Source organism: Chelonoidis abingdonii, chromosome 20 (assembly GCF_003597395.2).
Source record: "Chelonoidis abingdonii isolate Lonesome George chromosome 20, CheloAbing_2.0, whole genome shotgun sequence".
In the NCBI taxonomy this organism is placed as follows: Eukaryota; Metazoa; Chordata; order Testudines; family Testudinidae; genus Chelonoidis; species Chelonoidis abingdonii.
The window spans coordinates 1,913,599-1,937,392 of NC_133788.1; the positions used below are offsets into that span (position 1 = coordinate 1,913,599).

The window sequence follows — 23,794 nt, forward strand, 5'->3', positions numbered from 1 at the left end:
TCACAATATAGAATAAATATGAGGGTCTCTGCATTATCCTAACCATGAATCCCACAACAAGTGCCCTCTTAGCTTCCTGGCTAGATTCTTACATCACCCCTCTCACTCCACTGCTAGCATTTCACTCACACACCCAGCACCTTTGGGAGCTGGTAAAGCAACTTGCAATTATTATTCATGTTATTTATTACAGGTATTGTGGTAAGCCAAGGAGGCCCAGACAGGCTCAGGGCCCCATTGTGCTGAACATTAGACACACACAGAACAAAGAGACAGACCCTGCCCCAAAGAGCTTCCAAGCAGCCCTACCAGCTGATACCCAATAAGAGTTCGTCACAGCTCCTGTGCAATCCCAGCAATGTGCTCACCTCTCAGGAATTCAGCATAGCCTCAGGTGGAACCAGCCCTCTAATCTTGCCCCCAGGGTCTGACTACACTGTGTGGTAAACCTGAGTCCATGTGACCCACATTTGCAAACCTGTTCTTTGTAAGACTCACTTGTGAGTACCCACAATGTATTGCTATGCACGCCTCATACCTGTGCCAGCACATCCATACTGTACCATGCAGACGTGTCAGAAGCTTTGGCTTCTGGGGAGCATATCCCAGGATTCTTAGCATCCTTACTAGCTCCAGAGCTTGATTTGTGATGTATTGTGGGAGAACTTGTCTGTCCCTTCCGCGGCACTTGCCTGAAGTGCTCTTAGCCCACCAACACTTCCAGCTGAGCCATTTTGCATATTCCCTGCAACAGGAGTCAGCAATGTGGCTCCAGCACTGGTGGATGGCCTTTTCCTGGTCACCAGTTCCCTGCTATTTCCAGATTCAGGCGGAGCATCTGCGAGGTGCTGGTGGAGATTTCAGTGGCAGTATTTGCCCTGTTGAAGGCAGCTCTGAGAGGAGAGTACAGTCATGGCATCCGCAGCCCAGTTGATGCAGCTGATGCCTGCTGCCAGTGCTGCAGACTCTCCATAGGTAGCAGCTCCTGGAGCAGGGCCACAAGCACAGACTCGTGGGATCACATTGTTCTGTGGACCTTGGATGACCAACAGATGCTCCAGAACTTTTGCATGAAGAATTAGATGTTCCTGGACCTATGCAAGCACCATGCAGTGACCTTTCAGTGGGGTTATTGATGGGACTTATGTGCCCATAACTTTTTCTCCAAAAGGAGCAAATGAGTACAAACTCTAAAGGGTAATGCTCCATCATTATGTAGGCTTTGGTCAATCTCAGAGGCAGGTTCAGGGGCACCAATGTGGGATGTACTGGCAAGGTGCATGATGAACAGAAAATATCATGTTGCCTCTATATAAATCTATGGTACGCCCACATCTTGAATACTGCGTGCAGATGTGGTCACCCTATCTCAAAAAAAGATGTATTGGAATTGCAAAAGGTTCAGAAAAGGACAACAAAAATGATTAGGGGTATGGAATGGCTTCCGTATGAGGAGAGATTAATAAGACTGGGACTTTCCAGCTTGGAAAAGGATGGCAAAGGGGAGATATGACTGAGGTCTATAAAATCATGACAGGTGTAGAGAAAGTAGATAAGGAAGTGTTGTTTACTACTTCTCATAACACAAGAACTAGGGGTCATCAAATGAAATTAATAGGCAGCAGGTTTAAGACAAATAAAAGGAAGTTCTTCACACAGCACACAGTCAACTTGTGGAACTCCTTGCCTGAGGATGTTGTGAAGGCCAAGACCATAACAGGGTTCAAAAAAGAACTAAATAAATTCATGGAGGATAGGTCCATCAATGGCTATTAGCCAGGATGGGCAGGAATGGTGTCCCTAGCCTCTGTTTGCCAGGAGCTGGGAATGAGCGACAGGATGGATCACTTGATGGATGGATCACTTTTCTGTTGATTCCCTCTGGGGCACCTGGCATTGGCCACTGTTGGTAGACAGGATACTGGGATGGATGGACCTTTGGTCTGACCCAGTAGGGCCATTCTTCTGTTATGTTATGTTCTTATGTCAGGGTTTTTTCAAAGATCAGGACTTCACCTCCTAGAACAAGCAGGGACCTTACTCCCTCTTGATGACATTGTTACAAATAGAATCTGTCTCCACTGTTATTCTAGGACAGTAACTCTCAACCTTTACAGACTATTGTACCGCTTCAGGAGTCTGATTTGTCTTCGTACCCCCAAGTTTTGCCTCACTTAAAAACTACTTACTTACAAAATCAGACATAAAAATACAAAAAGTGTCACAGCACACTGTTACTGAAAAAATGCTGACTTCTCATTTTTACCATATAATTAATAAATACATCACTTGGAATATAAATATTGTACTTACATTTTACAGAGCAGCATAAACATGTCATTGTGTGGAATTTTAGTTTGTACTGACTTGACGAGTGCTTTTTCTGTAGCCTGTTGTAAAACTAGGCAAAAATCTAGATGAGTTGATGCTGGAAGACCTCTGAGTACCCCTGGGTTACACATATCCCTGGTTGAGAACCACTGTTCTAGGGGACCTCATGTATCACCTTCTGTCATGGTGTGATGGGGTGTACAACCCCACACTGGGTGACAAGGGGGAAAGGAACTGCTCTGGGCCCAGCCAGCCCCAACCCGCCACACTATAGGAAATGCACCAGCTGGAAGAGGAGTTAAAAGGCAGGGGAGCAGCTCACTTGGGGCAGACCAGTGAAGAGAGCAGACCTGCAACCTGCAGCTCCGGCAGAGCTGAGGGAAGACAGAATCCATCCCTTAGATAACCGCTGTGATGGAGCAAAGCCAGATGGCTATAGTAAAGTAGCGAGGAACAGGTATGTTAGCCCCAGGCTAAACAAATCCCTGGTACCATGGTAACCAAATGGCAGTTGCTCCAGGTTAATCAAGACACCTGGGGCCGATATCTTAATTGCCTTCCAGAAAGCAGTGGAGACAGCTAGATTGATTGGGATGCCTGAAGCCAATTGAGGCTGGCTGAAACTAGTTAAAAGCCTCCCAGTTAGTCAGGTGGGTGCATGTGTCAGGAGTTGTGGTAGGAAGTGGTGCTGTTGGAGAGACTGAGCTGCAGGTACCATATCAGGCACAAGGAAGAAGGCCCTGAAGTAAGGGGGAAGTGGGGGCTGCTGTGGGGAAGTAGCCCAGGGAATTGTATGTGTCCTGTTTCTAAAGTATCATCTACCATAGCTGATACTATTAGGGTCCTTGGGCTGGAGTCTGGAGTAGAGGGTGGGCCTGGGCTTCCCTGATTAATCACTGAGATTGAGGGACAACAGACACTGTGAGGGAGGATAGCTTCTCCTCACCTCCTTGCTGGTGTATGATGAAAGTGGCTCAGGCTGTGACCCCTGCTTCTAGAGAGACAAGGGCTATGTGGAGGGGCTCAGTGAGCCTCTGAGGCTAGCAAAATCTTTCAGGAAACATGAGCCCCATGGAGACAAGGACAGAGCTTTGTCACACTGCCCAAAGGTCCTTTCCTGAGGAAAGGGATGGCCTGCTGCAGGGACAGCCTGAGAGAGAAGCAGGGGAAAGCCCTAAGATTGAGCTGGCCCAAGAGGGGGCCATGCCATGAGGGTGAGGGGAGAGAAAGAGAGCACTACCCTGGTACAGGCAGCAGCCAAAAGGTGCTTTGTGGTGAGCAGACACCCTTCATGCTGCATAGACCCAGACAGTGATGTTGGGACAATCGCAGGATGGGGAGAGTGATAGGAAGTTGTCCAGGGAGAGTAGCCTCAAGCAACCCTGTGATCTGACAGCCCTCAAAGGGCTCTGGGTCAAAATCCAGTGGAGTGGGAGAGCTCACACTCCCCTACCAACAACCCCCCAGCAAGTCCTGGGTCTAAGCCCTGACCACTAGGTGATGCTCCCCTATCATCTACCCCTCAAGTGAGGATTGTTACACATGGTTTGTGAAACCATTCACTGACTTCAGAGGCCTGGCAAAGAAGGTTCAGTTACATGCCCAGTAGCTGTATAATGGTGGTGGAATGCGCATTTGGAAGGCAGGAGTCAAGATGCTGCTGCCTTCAGAACCATTTGCATGGCGGTGTTGTGAATGCCAGCTGCATTATTGTGCTCTGCTGTGCACTGCACAATGTGTGTGAGATGCAAGGCAAACCAATTCACCAGGAGCAGTCTTAAGGCACTGTTGGATTGCAAGAATGTTATGTGCAATCAGAAAATGCACCTCTCACTATGAGGGCAGGCTCCAGCGATAGCAGTGATGGTTTGTGCACCCACATGATGTATTTGCAGGGTGCTAAGGATGATAGAGAATGAATTAATATAGTTACTCTACACTTAAATTACCCCCACGCTTATCCTCTTGATATTTAAGGCAACCTCATAATTTTTGGGGGACCTAACTCAGATTTTTGAATTCTTGAGGTTGGTCATATGCTTATTCATACAAATTAGTACAAGTTTTCTATCGCAATTTTCATTGCAGCAGGCTTCATGGGTACAGCAAAGCATGGTGCAAAACAACTTGCCAACACAGGCCTCTTCCAAGACTGGGGGGCTGGCATTCCAAAATAAAGGGGAAAAAATTTTATCACTCTTACCATGGAGGTTGGACTAAGAACAATAACTACTTGTTAATTTTTTCAGCTCCCCCAACTCCTCCACCTGAAGTACACTGACTCTCAAGGACAGTCTCTCATAGATTAGTGCACAGAAATTCATTCATTACGTTTGTTTATGACTAAACAGTATGATCAAAGGGACAAGCTCCCACTTTGGTGACCCCAGTGGGGGGCACTAGATTCACACTTGGGTGACAGAGCAGAATGTTGCCTTTATTCTCAAAGGTTTAGAGGAATGATACGGGAGCCTTTGAGCTTCAGCAGGGAACTTTACCGTGTTACGTTCCAAGTGTGGCGGCTCTGAGCAGGGAGCGATAAAACAGGAGTGGATAGGCTCGTTTAACCCAGAGCCAGATGCTGCCGCACTCCTTCTGATCTCGCTTCCATCTCGTTCTCATCCCAGGATCTCATACACAATTACACAAGCCATGCAGAGCAAAGAAGCACTCGTGCACGAAGTGAACCTCCCCTGGAGTTCTCTCTAGCTCGCACATAAACTGCGTCAGCCCCCAGGCCCAGGGATGGACGTGGCGGCTCAATTTTCAGGGCCCTTCGTGTTCCATTAGGTTCCAGAGAATGGGCCAGATAAGTGCAATGGTTTCAGTGATCAGATCTGAGCATGTCCAGGATAGCTGGGATCCTGCTAATAGCTCCAGCCCATGGTGGAACCGCCCAGTGTTTTTTTTGCTGCACTGGTAACAAAGCAGCCATGTGGCTCTTGGCCCAGGTGGGTTATGGAAACACCTGCATGCTACAGCACCCAGGAGCTAGGGGCTGGAAGAACAGATCAGGCCTGGTGGGGACAGGGAACACTAATGGAAGGGCGCCAGGGGTGAAAGCGCAATCCCCTCCTGCTCCAGTCAAAGGCACATGGTGCAAGGCCCCAGGGGACTCCCATAACAATGGGCCATACAAGCACTGCAGTGATAGTCACTGAGCCACACAGCAGAGTGCTGGACTCCAGCAGCCCCCACCACCCCCTGCCCTGGAAGCCAGGTTGCTGCTGTCCCTTAGGGCTGAGTCAGTCAAGAGGTTGGCTGCTTGCCCTCAGGGAAGAGAGGCACTCCAGGCCTCTCCCCCCAGCATTCTGTTCCCAAGGCCCCACCAGCCTTGGGGACGATCCTCTGCATTTCCTAGGGTCATAGTTGGTTTTCTGGCCCTTGCCAGCATCACCAGGCCCAGTGCAGCAGTTGGGCTGGGCCCCTCCTGGCCTGAACAAGGGTATCACAGAGGCCTGAAGGGCTTGTGCTCCCTACGTCCCAAAAGAAACAGAGTGAGGGCCAGCGCTCTGGGGATAGGCCCAGCCCCATCTAGTCTGGGGTGGGGGTGATTAGTGCATGTGGAGCTTACAGAGCTCAACACCGAGTGGGGAAACCCTCACTGCACAGTAGCCCAGTGCAAAGGGACTGTAGGCCTCCCCTGGCAATGCTCCTGCTCAGGGAGCCCCCCCACAGCCACCTCTGTCAATGGCAAGAGACAGTTTGGCTTGGCTCTTACTAAGCCTGTGCTGTTCCTTCCCCGGGGCTGGGCCCATCCAGGCCAAGGAGGGTTGGGACACAAACAAGCAGGCCTCTGGGCTTCCTGAATCAGTGCTGGCAGCCCAGCAGGTTTAGGATCTGGGAGGCCCAAGGCCCTGTCCTGAATGCTGAGGTGAGTCAGGGGGTGGAGGTGTCACCCCCTCCCTGCCCCCCATGGGAGCTGGCCTCGGCACCACCATATGAGCCTGGCATGAGTCGCCTGGCATCGCCACTCGCCCCCCTGAATGTTCCTCCACGGCCTGGAAGGGGACATGTCCCACAGTTTGAAAACCTCTGCTGCAGGTATTTTACCTTTCATAGCTGGTTCATGTACCCCATCACCACAGTGCCCTTGGCACCCTACCCCCCGCCAGTCTCAAAGTCACCTAGAAATGAAGGTAGCTTCTTTGTACAAATTTTATTAATGATTTAATGGGCCTGTCTCAATACTGAGCCCTATGAAACTCCCCTCCTCCTGAGCCTGTCAGAGGGGTCCCCCACATTCCAGCCCTTTACCTGTCTGAGTGCTGTAGCATCGCACCCAGGGGTCCTGGCTGTGTGCGGCTTTAGGTAATTCTCTGGGCAGCCCAGATGATGATGATTGACTGAGGGAAGCTGTCAGAGTGGGACCGTCATACTGGGTGCAGTACAGACATAGCCCCTCCGGCAAGCTCAGGGCCTGGCGTAAGGAAACATGACAAGTGGGCATTCCAGGCTGGCAGAGGGGCAGGTGAAAAGAGAGCAAAGCCAGTAAGTCAATGGAGCGGTGTTCTGCAGGGCATTGAGTGGGGGCCAAAGAGCCCTGTGGTGGAGGAGGGGGAGGATGCCATGAGGAGGGTGACCTGGAGAGGAGGGATGATGAGTCACGTGGCAGCACGGGAAACCAATCGAATGCATTGGCTAGTTTTCTGGGAGCAAATAATTAAATTGTCAATCAAAAATGGTTTGTTTGTATCCTTAACATGGGCGGGAGAGGAAGGCAAAGCCCTGGGGGAGTGAACTAGCCCTGGCTGGGATAGGAGGTCTCTGGGAGGTGTGGGCAGGGAGGGGATTGAGAGATCTCCATTGGGAGAAGTGTAAGTTAGGGGTCGTTTACTTCCTTTGCATTATCTAGTTGGCTTTCATCATGTTCTTCCAGAGTTTGGGGTGGCAGGGATGCTGGTTTCATTCTGCTGTGCTCATGGATCACAACAGAGATTGCTGCACTGGGCGAGCTGGTGCAGGTCGGCTTTGTTCTTTCTCCGCCAGTTTTGTGGGCTGCAGTAGATGCTCACAGTTTCTCTTATTTTTCATCCCTTGTTTCCTTACTCTAGGAATTTTCTCCGCTGGCAAAATCTTACTCCCATTTTGTAGGAACATAGGAATTCCAAGCCTGCCTCACAACTGAGGTCCATCTAGTCCAGGGCCTTTGTCTGAGAATGGCCAGCACCGTGCTTCAGAGGAAGCCGCAGAAACCCCACAGTATCAGCTGCGGAATACTCTGTACCTATGAATGTGTCATCCTGATCCCTCAAAGTCAGAGATCGGCATCAGCCCTGAACCAGAAGGGTTTATCTCCTGGGGTTCTCTTTCTTCCAAAACGCTTCTTTTAGCATTAACTATTTTGACTCTGAATGCTCTTGTAATACAGATACACATCTAGTCCTTTGAATCATGCTAAATTCTTGGCTTCAATAACTTCCTGTGGCAGTGAGTTCCACAGTTTAACTATGTATTGTGTGAAAAAGTATTTCCTTTTCTCAGTTTTGAATTTGCTGCCTTTCAATATTATCGAAAGTCCCCCTTGTTCTCGTTATGTGCTCTTAATCTATCATCTCTACATCATTAATTATTACATCTTTTTATTATGTCCCCAGTGTTGCCAACTCCGGTGACTCTTTTGTTTTGTGAGTCTCACAGTATTTGGTATTCTGCTTAAAGGCCCAAGATCTAAAGTTGGTTAATTATGTGGGAATCTCAGCTTTCATTAAAAAGTACATTTCTAGCGGCCCTCCTGGTTGCCAAGAAAAGCTTGAAAATGATCTTGGTGTAACCTAACGCAGTGTTTTTTCAAACTTCAGTTGTGACCCCATACTGGGGTGCAGCATGTCAGGCACTGGGTTGCTCTGGTCAGCACCGCTGACCAGGATGTTAGACGTCCCATCGGTGGTGCTGCCTAGCTAAGACAGGCTAGTGCCTACCTGTTTCGACACCGCGCTGTACCCCGGAAGCAGCCAGCAGTGGGTCCAGCTTCTAGGCAGGGGGGGCCACAGGGCTCCACACGCTGCCCCCAAATAGAGCACCGGCTCTGGGGAACTGGGGGGTGGGGGCTGTGCCTATAGTGAGAGTCGTGCAAAGCCGCTTGCATGACTCTGCCTAGGAGCTGGACTTGCTGCTGGCCACTTCTCGGGCAAAGCACAATCTGCGGTGCCAGGACAGGTGGAAGCCGGCATTGTACCCCGGGTGTGCCGCTGACCAGGAGCCACTGGAGGTAAATCCGCACCCCAATCCCCTGCCCCAGCCTTGAGCCCTCCAACCCAGAACCCCTTCCTGTACCCCAGAACCCCTTCCTGTACCCCAAACCCCTCATCCCTGGCCCCACCCCAGAGCCTGAATCCCTAGCCCAGAGCCCCCTCCCACACTCTGAACCCCTCAGTCCCAGCTACATTGCGTCATGGGCATCAACAATTTTCTTCAACTGGGTCCCCAGAAAAAAAGTTTGAAAACCACTGACCTAAAGGCTCAGAAATCAATGGCCATCAGGCAGGCTGCAAGTTATGGCAACTTCTCTGGCCAGAGTAGAGCATGTACTGTCTATGCTGCCACCACTTTGCCTCTAGTTCCACCCCCAATACGCCCCCTGCATGAGGGCTTGTATCATGCATGTCAGAGAGGCAGTGTCTGTGCTGGGCACCCTCTCCCAGCTGGCTGGTTGAATCCTGGCCCTGTACCCTGCTGCATCCTCCTACTTTTAAGTTTGCAGAAGCTGCAGCACTGAATGCCACAGAAGGCAAGGCTCTTGCAGCAGAATTTGCTGTGGATCACACAAGCCACCTTTGCATGCAGCTATATTGACACTCCAGGTAGGGTTGCCAATTTTGGTTGGATGTATTCCTGGAGGTTTTATCACATGACACAATCTTTAATTAAAGATGAATCTTTTCAATTCCTGGACACTCCAGGACAATCCTGGAGGGTTGGCAACCCTCCCTCAGGTATGAAAATCTTGCCCAAATTCATAATCATCCTCATTCTTTGTGGTTCATTCACTGAACTCTCACTTATTTCCTGTACTCTGATGCCTTAGTGTGCTAAAAAAGCTTTTATTCTCCAGTGTCCTACGTATTTAGACACTTTTCTTATTTCCTAACATCTAAGCACCTCTCACACAATAATTTACCCACACAACACCTGGGGATGGAGCAGGACTTGCAGACAGGGAGCTGAGGTGCAGAGAGAGAGATTTGCTTGCCCAAGGTCATGGGAAGGTGTAGGAAAGCAAAGGATTGAATTTAGCCAATTTCTGTACCACAAGACCATCCTTCCTTTCTACTCTCAGCAACACAGTGACCTGAGAAGAGCCCTCCTGGGATGTCACTATGAGAAAAAATGGCTTGATTCACAGGTGGCCAGACAGGAACATGAGAGCTCTGGGTGGCCTGGCTGGATACCAGACACACACAGGGTGGTGCAGCGAGTTTGAGGTGGGAAACAGACCCCTGTCGTGTATAACTGGCCAGGCAAGAGGCAGGATGTGCATCTCGGACAATAGGCTGGTGTGCATTGGCTCCAGAACACATGCAGCTGTGCCTGCCCCAGAAGTTCCAGCGGTGCCCTTCTGTTCCTTACATCCCCTTCGTGTCCCTGTTCTCCCCGGCTGGATAACAAACACTGGATTTCTGTGGCCATTATGCAGGTGGGAGCCCACAAGCCATGGAGGCACCAGTGCTGCACCGGGGAGTTGTATGTAGCTGCAGTTTGCATATCGGGGATGGAGTTGGTCCTAGTGGGTCTCTAATGGTTTTGCCTCAGTGACTGACATGGTTGCGAGCCCAAAGGCAATTTGGCTTTATACATGTGCTCTGTGTGGCTTTAGGCCCAGGACCTGGGGAGGGAGGGAGGCCGCCTCTTAGATTAACTGTTTGTAACTGTCCTGGCGCATGTGACTAAAATTGCATGGAGGCAGAGTGGTCTAGTGGTCAAAGTAGGGGGAACCAGCCGTCAGGACTCCTGGGATCTACCCTTGGCTCTGCCAGTGACTCTGACTTTGGACAAGCCCCTACCTGCCTCTGTAACGTGGGGGTGATGATAGCGACCTGGGTGGTTGGAAGAACTGAGAGTGGCAAAGCATGTTGGGACCTTTAGATGAACGTTTCTGATCGGACCATGTGCTGCCTGTAGGGGATTGAGCCGGACGTTCCAGTTCCTGCTGGGACCCCTTGAGCTGACTCACCAGGGCATGGTAACCTGTGTTTTTCTACTGATCCCCCCGCCCCCCCCGCCGCTCTTGGGCACTCACCCCCCTTAAGAAACATTGCCTCCAACTCCAGCCAAACAGCAAAGGCTGGTTAGTGAGTGCAAAGCTTAAAGAGCAGCAGGCTCCTGCCCTACCTCAGGCTTCATTAGCCCAGCTCTTGCTGTACTGGACAATGCACTAGAGTTTGCTGCTTTGTGATGGAGTTTCTAAGTGAGACCTGATCTGCAAAGGCACCTGCACCCGCCCTGGGCTAGGCTCCTGGCTGATGGAGACTCTCTCCCCATATGCTGTCTCGATGGCTGAGACACTGGTTGTGGGCAGGGGTACGGCATTCTCGGGGCAGACCTGCCTGAGCCTGCTGGCCACTGGTGTAAATCCCACCTGGTCACTGGACCAATAACCTGACCCTGCTCAGCTCCTTGCATGTCGGCTCAGAGATCCCGCACATACCTAGACACTAGCAGGATGGACACTGGTTAAAATAAAACTGACACAGCCATTGTGCTCAATGAGATCTGAGGTCCCTCCTCCTTTGTGCCCACAGTTCCACCCGCTGTCTCTGTGTAACACCAGTGAGGACGAGCACACCGGCTCTGGCTTTGTCACGATTGTCAAACTCGAGCGGCCCGATCGAGATCTGCATCCCTGCCTGTCGTTGGCCAACAAGGTATGTGCATGAACGCGCTGAACGGAAATGGCCTGGGCCATGGGGACTAAAGGGACAGGCAGAAATAAAGAGGAATGCAGGAGGGGTCTCTGTTCCCTTGGCAGGAGGACTGACCTGGTTTCTGCTCCCACTGGAGGGGCTCTGAGCCAGTGTGTTCCTGCACGTGGGAGCCCAGCTGGCCCTGGTATCCAAACTTCATAGCACTTGAAATCGAACAGCCTTGTAAACAGTGTAACGTTTTCATAATCTGAGCCTTGGTTCTTCGGGACAGGTGACCCTTAGCCAGCATCACAAGAAAACCCTGCTCCTATCCACCGCTTACCAACTCCCCAGCCACTGCAACCCTTTCACACATGCTGTGTGCTCTCCTGCCGCTCCAGTCAGTTGTGTGCCCAACAGACGTCAGCCACAGGTACTAGGGCCACACTTGGCAGCACAAGGGTTGTATTTTGCACCATTTATCCTGTGCACTGAATGAGGCAAGATCCTCTGGAAAACATAATCTGTGGCCCTGTAATGAAAGCTGGTATTGGGATTCTTTAGCAGAGGAAGGCAGAGCAAGACTTGTTAAAGCCAGACAAATCCAAGTTGGAAATAAGGCACAAATACGTAACAACAAGGGGGACTAACTGGTGGAACCAACTTGGGAAGGAAGTGGTGGATTCTGTTTGTTGGTGTCTTCAAATCCAAACTGGGCACCTTTCTGGAAGATGCTTCAGCCAAACACACATGATTGGGCCCTATCCAGGGGCAAGGGGGTGAAACATGATGGCCTGTGCTAGGCAGGAGATCAGACCACATGCATTAGTGGTCCCCTCCGGCTTTAAACTCTGAATCCAGCGTATGCACGAGAGGGCAGCGTTAAGGCAGAACACAGAGCTTTATGGCAGCATTGTCAGTGGTTCTGCCTGGAACCTTGACAGCCTCCTCACTGCGTTTTTTAGATGGAATTTATTCTAATTTCACACTTGTGCGCAGCATCGCAGGCGAGCTTTCCAAGGTGAGTGAAAGGAAGGGCTGGCACAGAGAGCTTGCAATGTAGAGACAGCCTATTTTGACAAGTGTCTTTTGCAACCTCAGAATGGACTGTTTCCGTTGTGGGAGGGGCTCTGTTTAGCAACTTATTTCTCAGCCATTATGGGCCCAGTCCTGTCCCCACCCCCATGAGGCTATACCATAGTCACCGAGGCGCCCCTCTGATTTCACTGGAGTAAGGTACTGTCAGCAGCACTGGGCCTCTGATGTTTATAGCCTGTTTTTTTTTCTTTTTACTGTCCTCAATGATTAATGTCTGTTATGATCTCCGCTGTGAGAGGGGGAATTACGCGTTTCTGCTCCTCACATGCTCAGCTGAGGAGTTGGGTGCTGCCCCTTTTCTTTCCTGCTTGGCCTCTTTCAGTGGGTCCTTTGCCACTAGGCACTGAATATCTTGTAGCCGTGCAGAGAATACCTCTTGGCTTCAGTGGGACTGAGCAGGCATCTCAGCGCTCGGAGGGGTCAGGACCAATGCTTCCTGCTTGCTGATTCTGTCCAGGCAGGGCTCAGAGGTTCCGTGACCAAAGCTATCTAGGATAGAAGGAAGCCCCACACTGGTAAGTGATGCAAGTTGTGGCAGCCAAGTCCTATGTCCAGTTAGTGCAAGTAATGTGATGGCTCTTTGCAACAGAGGAGAATGTAACAGATTTTTTTTCTGCCCCCAGTTTACACAGGGCAAATGTCCATCATCCTGGATCCCTCTTCTGCTAGTGAGCAGTGTCCCTGGAAGGCTCTAGAGCAGCGCTTCTCAAACTGGGGTCTGCAGGCCCTGCTGATCAACTCCTCCCCTGTCCTCCCCATCTCCTCCCCCTCCCTCCCAACACCTCCTGCACACTAAAACTCCTGTGGTGGAGCAGGGCTAAGGCAAGCTCCCTGCCTGCCCTGGCCCTGCACCGCTTCCAGAAGTGGCCAGCACATCCCTCCCTGTGGCCCCTGCGGGGGAAAGCAGGGGGTCTCCGCATGCTGCCCCCAGCCCGAGTGTCGACTCTGCAGCTCCCGCTGGCCAGGAACTGCGGCCAATGGGAGCTGTGGGGGTGGTGCCTGTGGGCCAGGGCAGCACACAGAGACCCCCTGACCCCCCCACCTAGGAGCTGCTGCCAGAGGGATGTGCCAGTTGCTTTCGGGAGCTGCCCAAGGAAAGCACCGCCTAGTCAGAGCCTGCACCCCTCACCCCCTTTTGCACCCTAATCCTCTGCCTCAAACCAGGGCCTGAACCCCATGCCCAAGCTCCCTCCCAGAGCCTGCACCCTGAACCCCCTTCCACACCCAAACTCCCTCCTGGAGCCCACACCCCCTCCTGCATCCCAATCCCCTGCCCCAGCCTGATGAAAGTGAGTGAGGGTGGGGGAGACCGAGCAATGGAGGGAGTAGAGAATAGAGGGGATAGAGTGAACAGGGGTGGGGCTTTGGAGAAGGGGTGGGGCAGGGGCTGAGCGGGGGGTTTTGGGGGGTCCCCACAATTTTTTAAAAATCAAAATGAGGGTCCTCGGGTTGGAAAAGTTTGAGAACCGCTGCTCTAGAGCACTGGGCTAGTCTTTTCTCTGTACTAGTTTGTGACTTATACTTTAAATCAGGGTTTCTCAACCTTTGTGTGCTGCCAACCCACTTTGGACATAAAAAAAAAAAATCATTACCTCCCTGCCTAGAAAAATTGTGACCCCCAGGGGGGATGGGACTCCAGGCTTCAGGCCCTCTCAGGCATGGGACTCTGGGCTGGATGTTTGTCTACATTTTCATGTAAATTGTATTCTGTGGTGTAACTGAAATCAATGTATTTTTATTATACTGTTTGCACTGTAAAAATGATAAACAAAAGACTTAGTGTTTTTAATACACCTCACACAAATATTGTAGTGCAATCTCTTTATCGTGAAAGTGCAACTTACAAATGTCAATTTTTTTTGTTACATAACTGCACTCAAAAACAAAACAATTTAAAACTTCAGAGCCTACAAGTCCACTCAGTCCTACTTCTTGTTCTGCCAATTGCTCAAACAAGTTTGTTTACATTTACAGTAGATGCTGCTGCCCTCTTCTTACTTACAATGTCGCCAGAAAGTGAGAACAGGTGTTTGCATGGCACTTTTGTAGCCGGCATTGCAAGGTATTTACGTGCGAGATATGCCAAACATTTGTATGCCCCTTCATGCTTCAGACACTATTCCAGAGGACATGCTTCCATGCTGGTGACGCTTGTTAAAAAAAAAAAAATGCGTTAATTAAATTTGTGACTGAACCCCTTGGGGGGGGGGGAAATTGTATGTACCCTGTTCTGTTTTACCTGCATTCTGCCATATATTTCATGTTATAGCAGTCTTGGATGATGACTCAGCATGTTGTTCATTTTAAGAACTTTCACTGCAGATTTGACAAAATGCAAAGAAAGTACCAATGTGAGATTTCTAAAGATAGCTATAGCACTCAACCCAAGGATTAAGAATCTGAAGTGCCTTCCAAAATCTGAAAGGGACAAGGTGTGGAGCATGCTTTCAGAAGTCTTAAAAGAGCAACAGTCCAATGCGGGAACTACAGAACCCAAACCACCAAAAAACAAAATCAACCTTTTGTTGGTGGCATCTGACTCAGAAGATGAAAATGAACATGTGTTGGTCTGCACTGCTTTGGATTGTTATTGAGCCGAACCTGTCATCAGCATGGACACCTGTCCCCTAGAATGGTGGTTGACGCATGAAAGGACACGAATCTTTAGCATATCTGGTATGTAAATATCTTGCAATACTGGCTACAGCAGTGCCATGAGTACGCCTGTTCTCACGTTCAGGTGACATTGTAAACAAGAAGTGGGCAGCTTTATCTCTGTAAATGTCAACAAACTTGTTAGTCTGAGTAATTGACTGAACAAGAAGTAGAACTGAGTGGACTTGTACGCTCTAAATTTTTACATTGTTTTATTTTTGAGTGCAGTTTTTTCTGTACATAATTCTACATTTGTAAGTTCAACTTTCATGGTAAAGAGATTGCATGACTGTACTTGTCTTGGGTGAATTGAAAAATACTATTTTATTTTTTACAGTGCAAATAGTTGTAATAAAAAGATATAGTGAGCACTGGACCCTTTGTATTCTGTGTTGTAACTGAAATCAATATATTTTAAAATGTAGAAAACATCCAAAACTATTTAAATAAATGGAATTCTATTGTTTAACAGTGCGATTAATCGCGATTAATTTTGTCAATCGCTTGACTGCCTTAGCAACAGATCAGCGTTCTGTTGCTGGCTCTGGCATAGCCTTTCTGTGGGACTTTGGGGAACTTGCATGGAACTGCATTTTAAATGCATTTAGAGCCATATTGAAGTGGGCAGCACCCATGGCCGGACCTGGAATGTGAAGTGCCCAGCTCCCATTTAGGCACCTAAATAAAAAGATTTTAAAAAGTGTTGAACACCCAGCAGCTCCCATTGCGACACTTGTGAAAATTTTGCCTTAAGAGAACGATGTGCTGAGCCTTTGTGAAAATCTGTCCCTGTTGTGGGTGCTGAGCAGTTCTGACCATTCTGGCCGTAATCCTCTGTGCCTTAGTTCCCATCTGTGTAAGGGGGTCACAGCAGTGCCTTACCTGCCCGGCAGTGGAAGGCTGAACTCAGCAATGTCTGCAAGGCACAGAGAATGAAAGCTGCAGTACAGTCTCTCACATCAGGTGAACGCTTCCTTTGGAAGTTGAAATCAGTTCCCCTAGGTAAGGGCTGTGCCCATAGCACTGGCTTTTGCTGAGCCTTTGGATGGGCGCACAGCGATCAGGTGGGGAATGACTGAACAGGCAAGTTCAGCAATGTGGCACTGCCCAGTAACGTACTCATTCCTCCTGTCCCCTTACTGATCCTTTCTGTCTGTGTCACGGTGATAACATTCCTGAAGCAAATGCAACTCTGCTTTCTCTACCGTGACTAGCTCTCGGGGTAAGTGCAGTGCCCAGCGTATACTCATTCGCATTGGTTGCAAACACTGTTTCTGTAAGTCCCCTTCTGGCGCTGGCTTAGTGCCTGTCTGATGGGAAAACAGGAGCGGGGACCTCCAGTCGTTTCTGTCACTTGGGCTCATCTCATGGTGCTGCTGGGAGGTGCCCGACTCCTCCTCCTGGGGTGCTAAGAATAAAGCAGCTTAGCTGGGCCTACAGTGAGACGAGGGGCTACCCACAGTAAGGCCGTGACTACCACACTTGACTCACAAATAATTCAAACTCTCACAAGCAAACAGGTTAAAGACAATAACTAGGAACGATATATCAGGCTCTGACTGCAGAGAAATATACAGTCAGTACAATATTAATGGATTTAACTGATGAGCTGTCTCAATAATGCTTGTTAATTACTGAACGTGATGCTGGCAAGGGCACTAGGTCACGTGACCACACCCACCCCAGTGTTCCTACCCACCAGCGTCTCCCCCTCTGCTCTGTCTGACTCCCACGTCCCAGGTACCTGGGGCTGCAGATGGGGACATGCTGCAGGCCTGGGAGGAAATGCTGTTAGAACAGGGCCGGTGCAACCACTTAGGCAAACTAGGTGGCCATTGAGGGCACCTAAAAGCCTGCTCAGGCGGGGAGGTGGAGTGGAGGTGAGCTGAGGGGAGGGCGTGGGGAGGGCCACCCGCAGTAAGGGGGGGGGCACACAGGGGAAATACTCCCCACCCCAGATCACCTCCACTCTGCCTCCTCCGCTGAGCACACAGTCCCCGCTCTAAGTCTGCTCAAGCCTGGGAGGGGAGGAGAATTAGAGCGGCACTGGCATGCTTAGCGGAGGAGAGCTGGGGTGGGCTCCCCGGGCCGGTTTAGCTGCCGTGGAGGGGGGGCTCCCTGGTGGTGGTGGGGGTTAGCTGCCATGGGGGGCTCCTCAGGTGGGTGGGGCAGGTGGACAGGGTTAGCTGGTGGGAGGTTGTGCAAAGTTTTGCCTAGGCAGGACCGGCGCTAGGCGTTTGAACGCCCTAGGCGGGCGGCAATTTCGCCGCCCCGCGCACTGGTCCCATGGCTCCGGTGGAGCTGCCGCAGTCGTGCCTGCAGGCGGTCCACCAGAGCCGTGCTGAGCAGCTGAGCGTCCACAGGCACCACTGCAGCAGCTCCACCGGAGCCGCGGACCGGCGGACCCTCCGCAGGCACCACTGCGGCAGCTCCACCGGAACCGCCTGCCGCCCCCTCCGCCAAAACGCAGCCCACCAAAAATTCTGGCACCCTAGGTGATTGCCTAGGCTGCCTAAATGGTAGCACCGGCCCTGCGCCTAGAGTACAAAACTGCCTTGCACCAGCCCTGCGTTAGAAACACACTTGATCATCCAGGGACCTGGCAGTGCAGGAATTGTCCTGTTGCAGATGCCATGTACTTTCTGGGTGCAAGATTAAGCCCTAACGACCGATCTAACTACTGCAGGGGACTCACGCAGGTGCCTTTTCTGGCTGAGCAGTCAGGAGAGCTGTGCAGGCCAGAAGGCCCTCCCCGCGGATCGCTGGAGAGGGACTAGCCACCCACTCCCTCCCTGAACAGCACTGACAGTCTGTAAAGCTTGGAACCTGCGGGCTCAGTTGCAGGCAGGTCTGGTCTCTGGATCCAAATCCCAAGCCGCTGTGGCTGCAGGCGGTGGCTGGAGAGCTGGGCTGTGTCCTAGGGCTGGTAGGCTGTGGCAGGAGAAGTGGATTGTCCTGCCTGAGGCCGGTCTGCAGGCCAGCGTTACAGACAGGCCAGGTGCGGGGCCTGGAGCGCTGTGCTGGCCAGCAGCGGGCCAGGAGACCCCCTGTAACACTCAGCCATTTGCGCCTCCTTTAGCTTTCCCGGCACTTGTCTGCCTGGCTGGCTTCTGCCCTCTCATTGGCTGCTGGGGATTGCTGTGGTCTCCCACTGGTTGGGGGGGGGGGGGGGGGGGGGGGCTGCCAGGGTGACTGGGGGGGTCATAGCCCCCTCCCCTTCCTGCCTGCTGCCAGGGGACGTCAGCCCTGCTGGCTTCTGTTGGAGCCCATGGGGGCCACAGTGAATGACTCTTCTCCAGGGGCACCACCCCATTTGGGGGCTACATTTTGCTTTCAGGACTGGATTTGACTAGGGCTGGACTTTGCCTGTTGACCAGTTAACATGACTGTGACAAACATCATCCCACTCTCCCTGTGCAGGTCTGAAACCTCACTCCTGGCACTTGTCAGTGACAAGGGCTCCCACAACGTGGGGCCCTGAACCAAAGAAGCCCGACGACAAGCGTAGCTCAGCCCTGTTGTATGGGCAGATGCGTCCACAGCAGCGCTCAGTAAATGAGGTTTTAGTTCCTCACCCCTTTCACTCTGCTGGCAGAGGTCACATCTCTGTGCACCACTCAGGCTGTGCCTCCACAGCATCCTCAGGCCCTTCGCTGGCTTCCACATCAGGGCCGAGCACTCAGCCAGCAGGCTCTGCCCAACTCCACCCCACAGTGCTGTCCACACATCTCCCTGCTCTATAGTCCTCCCAAGCTTCAGTCTTGATCGCTCTCTTCCCCTTCATGCCAGATGTAGACTCCCTGCATGCCGCTGGTGGAGCAGCCTCCTGCTCTGTATTCAACACACCTCCTCTCTCTCCTTGGGACTCCTTGTGCTGGGAAGCGGGAAGCCTGGAGTCGGTGCTGGGGTATTTTGTATGTACCAGCTCCTGCTGTCTGAGGAAGGGGCTCTCGCTTTTGTTTCCTGTGGTGGCGCGTTGCAGATATAATTGCAGCACTATATAAATGATGATAAGAATAGGCCTTTGTAAAGTGTTATCATAACCTCCACCCTTGCTGTCACCCAGCCAAGCAATACACAATCAGCTCTTTCAGTCTTGCCCTGTGAGTCACTCCTTCCAGCCACTTGATCCCTCCCGCTGCTCTTCTCTGAACTCCTTCCAGTAATGAGGCATCCAAACCTGAAAATCAATAGCCAGGGTGATTAAGATGCACAGGGAGAGTTAATTGAAGTGTTGGGCAGATACTGTGAGGAATTATTCACCTGCCCCTTTGCTGCACTTGTGTTTGCAGCCAGTCTTGTGTGTTTCTCTTCTGTGATGGTGGGTGAGTTTTTGTTCCAAGGATGGCTACAGAAAGTCAGAAGTTCAGGGCTATTCCTGCCAGTATGGATTTGCATCCAAAGTGACTAGAAATCAGGCCATTCTGTCATGGAAACCACCAATGGAATGTGGCCGAAGGGACCAATCACATGGCCCGGCTAACAAACTGCCAGCCCTCCAACAACAGGCTGCAGCCAATGATTTGTGAGAAGCCCATTGGCCTAAGAGTTTGCAGCAAAGATTTGTCAAACGATTTTGAATAACAAACAAATTCCCAGCAATCACCTTTGCAGAGAAGCTATTTGTCAAGAATCATTTGCCCAGCTCCGGTTGCTTGCTTCTTCCATCTCCTCTGTCTTCAACAGGAGAAAATCTTTGTAAAAGCGATTGCTGTCCGGCGCATGCTGACTGGTTCCCACTGGGTGGCATTCACTACCTGAAAGTCCTGTTTGTCCCAGGTCCTGGCAAACTTTGAGGATCCTTTGATGACTCTGCTCCCTGATCCAGAGCCTGCTCTGAGCCTCTTATTCCACCGCCCAGTTTCCCAATCTGGTTCTACCAAACCTTAGAGCTCTCAATCCCTTCTCTGATCCTCAGCCCTCAACCCTAATCCCCTGGCCTCGGATTTGCCACCTTAGTTCCCAACCTTTCTCCTAGCCCTGCTCTCCAGAGCCCCTGCAGCCCAAGCAGGAGACAAGGGAGGGACATGTGTGCCTGGCAGGAGGAAGAGGGAGCTGAACTCTCTGTGTAACATCCTCTTTTGGGTTGGGGAATGCCTCTTACCTCAGGGCAGCCGCGGGGTAGGAGTGCTGCCTTTGATCTTACAGCTGGGAAGCTCTGGCTCTGACCTCTGACCCCTTAGCTAGAGGCACACACTGTAATTGTGAAGCCTGTTGTAGCAATTCTGGCAGATACATGCTTGCACATGCTCTCCCAAGGACGCTCAGATCAAAGCATCTCGCGTGAGTAAGATCATCCCTGCTCTGCACTTTGTTCACCTTCCTTCCTCCTTCCTTCCTTCCTTCCTTCCAGAAGAGGCAGCCATGAACTACTTCTCTGCCAAAGACCGCTCCGAGGCTGGCAGGGAACAGCTCCAAGGGGTGTCAAAGTCCCTGGGACAATGGCCTCTAATTCCTGACCCTGGTGGCCTGGCTCTGTCACTCCTCGGGGGAAGTGCAGTCTGCGTGCAGTGAGCAGAGAGGCTAGTGCAGCAGTGCTCAAAGTCTTTTGGGACAGGTGGCAGGTCTAGCATACTCTGGGAGCAGCTGCTTTGTAACATCGTGCCGAGAGCATGCCCCTTACTGACCTGACTTGAGTTTTAAATGATATTTTTGCCAGATCTGCAATCCCAGTGTCTCCTTCCCCCGCACACACTTTAAGCCCTGCTGTGCAGTCTGTGTAGCAAGCACTCACCAACCCACAAAGCAGCAGAGGGCCAAAACTTGCATCCCAATGAGAACCCTGTCCCTCCTGTACCATCACCTTCCGGTTTTACAACTCCACCCTCCTGGCCAGTGGACAAACCACCCACCGAAAGCCCAGAAATGTTCAAGACATCAGAGCAAAACCTATAAACCTACAATAGCTGGGGAATTCCACATCCCAACCCCCCGCAAGCTGATCTGGTACAGCTCCCTGCACAGAACTATTGCGATAATAGAGCCCTCACCAGCATGATATATGAGAAGTTAAAGCCAGCTCTCACCAGGTGACCACAAACTAGATGTGGAAACTGGGAGACACAAAGCAGTGTCAGAATCGTGTAGACAGTCACAGTGGAGCCAGCGCATTGTGAGATATGATTTTGCCCTTAGCACGGATAAGGACGGTCTGGTTTGAAAATATGCTAGATAGTCTAGGCTAACCATAGGGGGTAAAGCGACAGCAGAGATGACATCACATTATGAGGCAATGTCCCATTTGGTCAGCAATGCACGCTCCAGGCAATGGAGGCAGGGAACCACATCTCAAGTGCAGGGTGAAGCCTTGGTCTAGGCAGAGCCTACCCACTGCAGCACAGCCTAGCAAGGTCTGTCTCTGTTACTGTTTGGTGACACATTGTCATGCCAACAGAACCCTACGGAACTCAGTGCTAAGACCACCCAACAGGGTTAATGTGTGTGTGTGTGAGACCTTCCCCCACCTTCACGCATGTCTGAATTCTCCCTGCCCCCTCCAAGTTCTGTGTGTTGCATCCCCTCATGTGTGCATGCCCCATTTGTAAGGGCTGGAGCAGAGGGTGTCCTTTAGCCCCTGACTAGTGACATATTGCTGGGGTATTTTCCAGGAATCTAGACTGGCAAAGCAATTTGGACTCTATCAGTCTCAAGAAAACTGAAGTGTTTTACCAGCTTGCGCTAGCAAAAATGTATTCTGCTCCCAAAATCACAATGGATGACACACTACTTAATGCTGTAGAAAAGTTTGCTATCTTGGCAGCACTTTATCTGATACTGCTATGATCAATGATGAAATGACGCAGTGCATTTCTAAAGCCAGTTCTGCCTATGGTCGACTTAGTCTCCACCTGTAGCATGTGAAAGGCATTCGACTTCACATCAAGATGAGTGTCTATTGTGCAGTTGTGTTAAGCTCTCTTCTCTATGGCTGTGAAACATGGACACTCTAAAGCAGGCGCGACTAGAGAGTTTTCATATGCACTGTTTGCATCTCATCTGTAACATGAAGTGGTTGGACAGGATAGCATGCATCAAAGTCCTGAACCAGTGCTGTGTCACTAGCATTGAATCCCTAATCGTACAGACACAACTTTGCTGGGCTGGTCACCTCATATGTATGGACGATACACAACTCCCCAAAGCCAGATCTTATGGACAGTTGTGAATGGGCGCACATATGCTGGGAGGCCAACAAAAATGATATATGGACCCTCTGAAAGCTGGTTAAGTTGACCCGAATACATGGGAAGCTGCTGCTGCTGACAGATCAGAATGGCAGCAGACCTCTTGGTCTGTGGTTAAAGCCATCGAGAACAGCAGAACAGAAAGAGCCAAAGAGAAGCGTCAGTGAAGAAAGCAGGCTGTGGCAAAAACGTGTGGCCATGTCTGCCCTGTGTGTGGACACACCTTGGATTCCTCATTGTTTTACATTTGCACAGGAAGAACCATTGAAATAAACTGACTCTCATATAACGAGGAGTCCTTGTGGCAGCTTAGAGACTAACATATTTATTTGGGCATCAGCTTTTGTGAGCTAAAACCCACTTCTTCAGATGAATGGAGTGGAAAATACAGAGTCAGGTATAAATACACAGCACATGAAAAGATGGGAGTTGCCTTACCAAGTGGGGGATCAGTGCTGACCAGGCAATACAATTAAGGCGGAAGTGGGCTATTCTCCACAGTTGACAAGAAGGGGTGAATATCAAGGGAGGCAATCGCTTTTGTAGTGCTAATGAGGCCAATGTAATCAAGGTGGCTCATTTCAAACAGTTGACAAGAAGGTGTAGCAGCAGGAGGAAATTAGTTCTTGCAGTGACCCATCCACTCCCAGTCTTTATTCAGGCCTAATTTGATACTGTCCAGTTTGCAAATTAATTCCAGTTCTGCAGTTTCTCCTTGGAGTCTGTTTTTGAAGCTATTTTGTTGAAGAATGGCCACTTTTAAGTCTGTTATTGAGTGACCAGAGAGGTTGCAGTGTTCTTCCACTGGTTTTTGAATCTTATGATTCCTGATGTCAGATTTGTGTCCATTTATTCTTTTGCGTAGGGACTGTCCGGTTTGGCCAATGTACAAGCCAGAGGGGCATTGCTGGCACATGATTGCATGTATCAGAGACTCCAACAACAACACCTTTTGCCAGGGATCCCACTTGGTTTGCTCAAGTGCTCAGAGCCAGAGGCCCATGTTGCACTCAGCCAGGGTTCAGTTCCCAGGAGGCTGGAGATCTCATTCTGTGCTTTGAAATACAGCATGGAGAAGCCTGGTGCAGGGTAATGCAGGAGCCAGAGACACTCAGCTGTCTGGGTGGGAGAAAGGTTAGTGAGCGGTGGCTGACGACAGCACAAGGTGGTGGAACAAGATGTGGGTGAGAGTAAGATTGGACCTACCAGTAGGTATGAGGGGGTCATTAGCAGGATAATATTTTTTCAGCTGCCAGGTCACTGGCTAAAGTAACCTCACTCCGTTCGGTCTCAAAGGGAGGAGAGGTGTGACAAAGGGGGGTTCTCCTCCTTATTATGTTGTATGTGAGCTTATGTGAGTCTTACTGTTTTGCATGGAGACAGTGTGTGCCTCAGTTTCCCTGTGTGTTACACCAGTGCTTAGGTGGTGGGAATAGGGGGTGTGACTTTTGCTGAGACCCTTGGGGGCAGGTGAGGCGGCTCCAGCTGCGATGGCAGATGCCCTTCGTAACTGAGAACCAGGAGGGGGGTGCGACCAGGTGACACTTTGCCCAGGAAGTGAGACAAAAGACTGGAGGAGAGACAACAGGTGTGTCGGGGGCTGGACAGCTGGAAGTAAGTCACTCTGGGCTGGCTTCAGGCCCAGGGGGAAGGCCAGAGCACTGGCTCTGGGCTCCCCTCCCC

At 50.8% G+C, this 23,794-nt stretch overlaps 1 protein-coding gene across 1 annotated transcript in view; it reads left to right on the top strand.

Annotated features, from left to right (window-relative positions):
- The window catches only part of RNF43 (ring finger protein 43), a 120,138-nt gene that overhangs the window by 55,428 nt on the left and 40,916 nt on the right, over positions 1-23,794 (top strand). The window contains exon 2 of the mRNA XM_032769940.2: positions 11,073-11,195. Coding sequence (XP_032625831.1) covers positions 11,073-11,195 — 123 coding nt within the window. The remainder of the gene's footprint in view (positions 1-11,072; positions 11,196-23,794) is intronic.